At 44.6% G+C, this 8,742-nt stretch overlaps 1 protein-coding gene across 1 annotated transcript in view; it reads left to right on the forward strand.

The window, feature by feature from the left end:
* The first annotated feature begins 845 nt into the window (after nt 1-845).
* Iyd (iodotyrosine deiodinase) overlaps nt 846-8,742 on the forward strand; it is a 27,332-nt gene continuing 19,435 nt past the window's right edge. The window contains exon 1 of the mRNA XM_004645979.3: nt 846-1,050. Within this exon, the coding sequence (XP_004646036.1) occupies nt 885-1,050 (166 nt within the window). The 5' untranslated portion in view covers nt 846-884. The remainder of the gene's footprint in view (nt 1,051-8,742) is intronic.

An 8,742-nucleotide genomic window follows, 5' to 3' on the forward strand; every position in this document is an offset into this window, starting at 1 on the left:
TTTGGTTACAATGGCCCAAACTAAGATATTTGCTAGTACAATAAAGCAAAACAAAACAAATTAAAAAAAAAAAAAACAAAAAAAAAAACTTACTTAAGTGAAAGGTATGTTGGGTGTGGTAATGCACACCTATAATCCCAGCACTCTGGCTATTGAGGCAGGATCACTGGGGAACCAACCAGACTGCATAGAGAGACCCTGACTCAAACAAAAAAGAAAAAACAAAAAAAGGTATATAAATAATCATTATAATTAGTCTTATCACATTTTTCTAGGTTCAAGTTTTTCTCTAATGTAAAACATGACCCTTCCTTGCTCTATATATTGGCAAGGGCATTGCTTTAAAAAAAAAATCACAACTTAAAGCGCAAGGTCTCTTACATATCATTTAAAATGCAGATTGCCAGGCCTCCATCTAGGAAGTTTTCTTTCACAAGATCTGAATTGGTTTCCCCCGGACTATCTCCCATTGTCTTGTAAAATTAGATTCTTCAGACAATTCCTAAGTTGAAGATGCTCTCAGAGAAAAGTTCTACAGGAAGATGAAGTACCTTTTACCATTTCTCCCAAGAGCTAGAACATTACAGGCTTCACACAATGCCTGCTGATTGCTGCCTAAGATTATGTTGGCTGAGTGCGCAGTTTTAAAAAGCAGGTGTGCTGGTGCATGACTAGAGCCACACACACATCAGGCACACACGTGACTGTAATCTTTGCTCCTTTGCAAACTCGTCATGGAGTCTGAGCGCTCTGAACTTTGCTCCTTCCCTGCACACCTCCCTGTTCTTCCCCTCCCCTCCCAGCATTCCCTGCTCCTGTCTCTGCTTAAATGCCAGCATGGGAAGCGGGGTGACTCTGGGTAAGGATCAGACTCTTTCTCAACCATGCTTGCCCTGACTCCAGTCCTGGTAGCAGTTGTCTGCATTTTGATTCTATGGATATTTAAAGCTGCTGATAGAAGCTCAGAGACCAAGAAAAGGGAGCCCCAAACTCAGCCCTGGGAGGATGAAGACTTGAAAGATAGCACTGACCTCCACCCAGTGGAAGAAGGTAAAGGCACTGCCAGTGCCTCCTGGCTCTACCACAGAAAGGTGCTTCTGTGATGAGTGCGAGTTGACAGCAGGGCTCATGCATGGGGACGTAGGCATGTCAGCTTCATCACAAGCTGTAGTACGCCAACAATTCAGTGTGACAAAGATGAGGATCACCTCTCAGGTGACCAGCTTCTGCTCTACTTTACCTGTACCTACTTTTATGCTTATTAATCAAAAGCTGCTGGAGGTGGACGTTTTCCCAGGCTGTAGTCATGTTCTGCCTGTGACTGTCTTTCAAAGCGGCCTCATCAAAGGATGGCAGTGAGTGTGAGGCAAGTGGGGAGGTTCTAGTGAAGAACTTTGAAATGGACAAAGTGGTATTTTCCTAGGGGGGTTGCTGCTTTTTATTGTTCCAAGCCCTGTGGGTCAGCGACTAGAGCAGCTGCTGTCCTCAACAAGCCAAGGGTTCAATTCAGGTGTTGCTGGGTATTAGGGCAGACTTGGAACAGGATGGGGAGTGGAGAAGTCCAAAGCAGGCCTGGAGGATGCATGGCAGGGCAGGGCGTGTAGATTAGGAGGGACCCTGAGAGCCTAGGCCAGGGATGGGATGGCTGGAAGAGTCTGAGAAGCCAGGCCCGGTGAGAAAGGAAAGGAGGCACAGTAAGGGAGGCAGGCAGGGAGGGAGAGACAGAGAGAAGGAAGGAGGGAGGGAGGAAGGAGCGGAGAGGGCTTCTGGCAGAAGATTTAGTGATCTGCATTTGAGAATCTGTGTGTGGAGGTGGTATTTGATTTGGAGGAGGCTCAAGTAGAGTTTGTTTGGAAATGTGTGGGGCAGTGGTCCTGCTGGGGTGGGGTGTCTCTCTGTGCTGGAAGCTAACAGGATGCTGCATGTACCGCCCAGGAGCCAAGCCTGGGCACCTCTTCACAGGGCCACCTCTCATTCTCATACAGACACCTTTGACTTTTGATAAGCCCTTGGTAAGCTGAAAACATCATAGGCTGAAAATACATTGACTATCCCTACCTTAGCCAACGTCATAGTTCAGCTAGCCTGCCTTAAACATGCTCAGAACACTTCCACAGCCTACTTGCTGCAAAGCATCCAAAAGGGAACCTGGTTTGCAATAACACATCAATGATCTCATCGAATTTATTAAACATTATGCTGAAAGAGAAAAGCAGAATGATTCTCTGCATTCACTTCTGTCCCACTGCAAAGTTGAAAACATAAAGTTGAACGATGCCAAGGTGGAGACTGTGCCTTTTGAGAAGCATGTTGCAGAGCAAAGGGACGTCTGTCATGAAGCTGGGTGGTTGAGCCTAGCAGGATTGGCCTGGATAGTGGTGGTCTGGGAAGGCGAGGATGGGTAAATCAGAGTGAGGTTGAACAAAGCACAAGAATGTTGGGAAAAGTGGGTGGGAGGGATTGGGAGACTGAGGACGTGGCGGCTGGAGTCAGACAGGCGAGGGCAAGAAGATCCTTCCAGGGGCCAGGGAGATGGCTCAGTGGAATAAGTGCTTCCCTGGCAAGCGCAAGGGCCTGAGTACAATCCCCGGTTCCGCAAAAAAAAAAAAGAAGGTCCTTCCAGAGGGGAAGTGGAGCTTCATCAAGGGTGTGTTACATTTGACAGGACAGCAACAGAAGGTGAAAGTTCCTGGCCCTAGACACTGACTGAAAAGGGAGGAGCAGAGGAGACCTTGTATAGGGATACTAAAAACAAGCCTTTATATAACACTGACTGAAGCCAGTCAGGCTCACATTTTGTGCAATACCATTTAAATTTCATAACAATACAATGAGGTTAGCATTACTGTTATCCCTATTTTTTTTTTTTTTAATGCAGTACTGGCGATTGAACTCAGGACCCTGCGCTTGCCAGGCAAGTGCTTATTCTACTGAGCTATCTCTCCAGCCCCATTATTGTCCCTATTTTAAAGACAGGAAAACTGAAACTCAAATAGGGTAAGTCACCTGACCAAAAGGGGATAAGCAGAAATCCAGCAGTCTGGCTCCAGGTTCCAGGCACATGCTTGTATGCAAAACAGCCTGTCCCACAGGACAGTGACCCAGGTGGAAGAGACAGGAGATGTCCAACTCTCTAGGAAATCAGAGGTGGTGCGCATGGAGGGACACTGGGTCAGCAGATCCTGGAGTGGGGAGGATACGGGAGGGCTTGGTGAGGCTGGAAAGGAGTTGGGGGCTGGGCCAGAGCCTGAAGGTTGAAATATGGTGTAACTGTAGACTGGTTTTCTACCTGATGGCTCCATTTTGCAAAAATCCTCTGCCTCATCATTCTCTGTTTCTTTCCATCTTTCATCTTTCAGGAGAATGAAGTTGACCATGTTAACCACATTAGGGGCCTTTTTAGCAGCTAATGAAAATCTGGCCTGAATGTAGTGTTCACAGGACTCTAAATTTTTATTATTTGCATAAGCAGTAAATGCTAAAGCCATACAGCTCAATGAGAACCAGTCTTAAAGCCAGGCTCTCTGCCACCTGTGTCCACATTGTTGGCCACAGCTTTGGTGGACACAGTCATAAGTCCAGGTTCACAGGGCTTTGAGCACAGGGATATTTAGGGAAGGAAAAGGATTCATTGCTGAGGAAGCAGGAAGATGGCTTTGATGACTACAAAGAGCAGTGACAAACCGTTTTTGCATACTACCAACGAGCTAGAAACAGTAAAGTAAGAATTCTAGGACATCCTAGTACAAGTTAAGGAGGATATGGGTATCAATCCCAACTTCCCCAGCTCTGCTTCACAAGGAATTCTCACTCTATGATCATAGATAAGGGATCAGCTTGTGTATAGAGCACGGGCAGGAAAGAATGTATGGGGGCCTGGTGTGGACAAGCTTGTAAGATAAAGCATAAGGACTCCTTTGGTGATAAACCAAGCCAGTGTCTTATGAAGATTATCAGTTCCCTATTTATCTGGAACAGAAGTGTAAGAAGTAGCTGATGTTTATCTCAAAGGAAAAACCTCAGACTGTCTCTCTAAAAAGAATGGAGAGGGGCCGGGGAGATGGCTCAGTAGGATAAGCGCTTGACCGGCAAACGCAAGGATCTGAGTTCAATCCCCGGTTCTGCCAAAAAAATAAAAATAAAAATAAAAAGAATGGAGAATCCTATGCACAAATTCCCTACTTAAAGAGATATGGGAAACAGCTTATCAAGATGTGTTCATTTTAATGTTGGGGGAATTTTTTTCATCAGCCATTCAAATGCTATAATTATAATTGGAATTCTGATTAAGTGTCCTATACTGTCCAGTCTTTGCTAAGACCTATTTAAAATTTTTATCTAATGTAATACCTGAGAATAAAAATATTCCTGAAAGCCTGGGAAAGGAAAAATTTCCATGTATGTACCTTGCTAACAAATGCTGTCAAAACTACTTATAACCCTACTCAATGGATTATTGACAACTCACCTCAGTGGGAGCTTAACAAGTAATCAATGTCAGCCTCTTTCCTCTAGATATCAGCCAATCAGGGATAGACTCGCTCTAAAACTTGTTTCTGTCATCACCAAGCAATCCACAGCTGTCTCAGCTAAGTGACCCTGCTCTTAGAGATGATGTTAATTACTTACACCCCTGAAAATCCACCCGACCCGTAAGCTTCAGGGTGTAGAACAAAATGGGGTATGAGAGCTGGGCTGTGGGAACCAGCAAGAAATACTCATTAAATATTCAGCAGGTATTGGGCCATGTGTTAAATCTGCAGTAAATTGAAGTCAGGCTGTGATGGGATTGAATATTTACATCCTGGGTACTGGCAAGTGCTCTTCTTCCCCCAAGCAGCTGATTTACCAGCCCACCACTGCCAGAACATTTATTCAAGGCCAGGTTCTACTCTGCTCAGAGACACTGGGCCTGACCAGCACAGTTCTTTGTTGTCAGGAGCAATATATTCAGTTCTGTCTTAGCGTTTCTTCATCCTTTGACATTCCCACCCATTAGTGCTTGTGCATGGCTGAGTTAAGAACTTGGGGAGCCCAGACTCCCCAGAAACCTTGAGGCTTCAGGACAAAGTAAATGTAGCTGAGACATTAGGAAAAGAAAAGGACCTGAAGGAAGACATTGTTCTTGAGATCAAGCCTGCATTGGGTCCTGGGAAGGGGGACTGAAATGAGCACAGGGAAGACAAAGGAAACCTTGTCAGCTTCACCTCGTTGTTTGGAGGGACAGATAAATATCTTTCTCTACCCAACCTAGGTTTGTGGCTGTGGCCCTCTAACAAGGGCAGATTGATAAAAGAAAAGTACACAATGATTTAATGTCAGTGTTTCATGGGACAGCAGCTTTTGTAAGTCAGTGAGTGCCCTGAGGAATGGTTATACTTGTGTATTTTCCTGCTAGATTTGTCAAAGAGTGCACAGCTGTGGGGATACATGATCAAAAACCAAGAGTGTGATTTAGTGTAATGAACCAGAGGAGACTTCGCAAGGCCTGTTTGCTGAGGGGAGGGTGTCCTTTCTCTGGGCATCAGGAGGCCATCCCTTGGGTGAGGCTCTGATGATCTGCTTTGGGGGAAGATCAGAAAATTATTTATAAGTCTTATGACTTGCTCCATGGAGCAAGGGGAGCAGGAAAAGTCAGAGAACTGCTCCTGCTCCTGCCATTCTCTGTCGTGCCAAGATAAAGCCCACCAGCTTTAGAGCAGCCTTGCTCTATTCTAGATCTGATCATCTGGGCAACCCCAGCCTCCCCAGGCCCACCCACCTCAGTGCTGTTAGTAAAATAATCCACCAATGCCCAGCCAGGCTTTGAACACAAGAGGCCAAGTCGGAAGCAGTGCTGTGCTGAGGTAGCTGGCAACGCAGCCCCCTAGGGCTGAGTGAGCCCTGCTGCTGGCTGCTCCCCGCCACCTCTGAGTTCTGGGTGTGGAGACAGCTGCATCACCTGCTACCTCAAGGCTTCCAGATAACTGGAGGGAGGGAACAGGAGTGGTGTGACCCAAACAGCCTTAGGTTTCATTATTAGAAAATATTTGGTCTCTTTGCAAAGATTTGTAAAAATACAAATGTGATTTATCTAGAATTTCAGCAGGAAAAGCACCTCCACATTAATTATGAAAGGTAGAAGTGACCTAGAATCTCTCAGCCAGCTAACCCTAATTAGAGAGCCTATTAGAGGCCCCTTGGCATTAGGGCAATGGTCCAAGACCAGTTGCTATTGGTGGCAATAACAAGCCTCAAGTGTGTCAGCAAAGCGTTTCCACTGAAAAGCAGGTCATGATGGCATCCATTTGCTTTGGAACCTGCAGGTCTTAGAGCTAGAATAAATCTCTCCTTGGAGCTCTGACTACCCCCAGGGAGGATGAAAAAAAAAAAAAAAAAAAAAAACCAGAAGGTGACAGTTTTTTCTTTCCACTCCTGAGTGGCAGTCTTGGGAGCAGTGACTGGGGCCAGCAGAGAGAAGTGCTAGCTTTTGGTTTTGCTCAGTGCCCTGCAGTTTTTTGTTTCCTGCAGTTCAATGGATCTTGTCTCCACCAGAGTTCACAGGCCTTCCAGCCTGCTGTCTGTGTTCCTCCATCCCTCAGGAATAGGGGGACCTTCTGCTCTGTGAGAGGCTGTGGGAATGGTGGCCCTGTCCTGTAGGCTTTGCAGACCTAATCAGGAAAATCTCACCCACAGATGATGAGAACATTATTGTCAAGGAAATCACTTTTGTACTATACTATCAGAAGTGGACACTAACACTCTGAAATGACTTGAACCTAGAGTCAAGGCCTGTGGTTCCCCAGATCACTCAGCGGATATTGCCTTAGGCTGCAAGTGTATACCAAGGCTGCTTTACTCAAAATTAACTGTTCCTGTGGAATACAGACCTTCACGGCCCCATGTAGAGGGTGTGAAGCACCAAGCTCCCAGCGCAGGGTGAATTGCAGGTCTGACTTTTGTCACCATCCTTTGTGCCAGCTCAGCCTCACAGAACAGTGGATGCTTGGGTGCTTGTCTATATCTAGGAGTGTCAACCTTCACCTAAATTTTAGCAGTTATCTTCCCACAATCCGAAGTTAGCTCTTTAATGACCAGAAGAATATATTGCACTGTATTTCTCTCAGGGAGTTTTAGTTTCCTCAGCTGCGAAGGATGTCACAAATTCCCTAACTAAGCTTTTCTGAAGGGGGAAATCCTTCAGTAGATGATGCGGCCACAACCACAACCACAGCACCATCACCCAAAGAAGACAGTGGCAAGTCATTGTCTTGTTAACACACAGATCAGGGTGAGGGAGATACGGACATTGCTCCAGGCAGCCATGCATTGGGATTAGGGAAAGTTGTCAATAAGGAACAGAGAAGACAATGTTGTATGCATTTTTCCAAAGAAACCTCTTGTGTAGTATAATAATGATTCTGCCAGTGCATATCAACTCATGCCCACAAAACGTAGTGGCTTGAACGTTCTCTATTTGTTTCTTTATGGTGGTGAGTATTTTCAGCAATACTATCAGACAGAGTCAGAAAATCTGCTCTAATCTACCTAAGCAGGCATTGCTATCTATGGTGACTTGGTCCTATGAACCAATTTCCGTCACGCCAAAAAAAAATTGAAAATTAGAGCAGATTTGGTAGAGCTGAGCTAATGTAAAATGATCATCTACTCATTGACACCTGATGATATTTTCAGTCTGTACTTCCTGAGAAGCCTTCTCAGTACAGCTTTCTTCTTTATCTTACTCAAGTTTCCCTGAAAAAAAAAATACAAGTCATAGCAGTTCATTTTGATTTAAGATCTGTTTTTTGCAATGTTCTCCTTTTGGTATCTTTTGCCTTATAGACTCTAGGAGTTAACAAAGTTCAACAACAAAAAGAAACCCAAGATCAGATGAAGCAAGATGTGTGTGTGTATGTGTGTGTGTGTGTGTGTGTGTGTGTTACTCCACACAAATATTTTTCCTTTTCAATAATTGTAATTGACTGGAGTCAGTATCATGGAATACATTTCTGTTGAGATCTCTGTAATGCTGTCCAAAAGTATGTCTATTCATGGATTTGAAAAACATGAAGAAACATTGTCAGAGGAAGCGTTTTGAGTTTGGATGCATAGCCAACAATTCTGACAATACTGGAAAGAGGTATCTGGGGATTCAACAGTAAGACCTTCTGAGTTTGTCGGTAAAGCCTCATAGGACGTTCACAATGCTATTTGTTGGAACATCTCCGCCTGTGAGATAACTGAGCTGGTCCTTAATGAGCGTGCCATGCGGGCATTCCTCCTTATCTTTTGCAGTGTCTGTGGGCTCACTTTCTGCCTCCTCATTTTAACCAGTGGTAGCTTCAACTATTAATTCTTTAATTGTATCTTCATTTTCTGGAAGATCCTGAGGTACTCAAAATGGCTTCCTGGGATTTTCTGAATGGGAAATAAGAGGGAGAACTAGCAGACCTGACAGAGGTAGGCAAGTGTAATTTTACGTAGTTAGCTGTCCTTTTCTTATGATTTATGTTAGTGTGTCTTGTTTAAGACAGCATTGACACTTCTCCATTCCCAGGTCACAGAGATGTTCTATATTCTTTCCTAAAAGTTTTTAAATTTAGACGTCTATATTTCAGATTGAGGCCACTCAACCTCCTTTTGTTCTCAAATCTCTAATGGAAAGGTTTCAGACTTTCACCACTAATCGTATAGCTGTCACTGAGTTTGTTTGCTGCTGTTGTTCTCTACCACAATGAGGCCTTTTCAGATTAATAAGTT

Source organism: Octodon degus, unplaced genomic scaffold (genome assembly GCF_000260255.1).
Source record: "Octodon degus isolate 3935 unplaced genomic scaffold, OctDeg1.0 scaffold00246, whole genome shotgun sequence".
Classification (NCBI taxonomy): Eukaryota; Metazoa; Chordata; class Mammalia; order Rodentia; family Octodontidae; genus Octodon; species Octodon degus.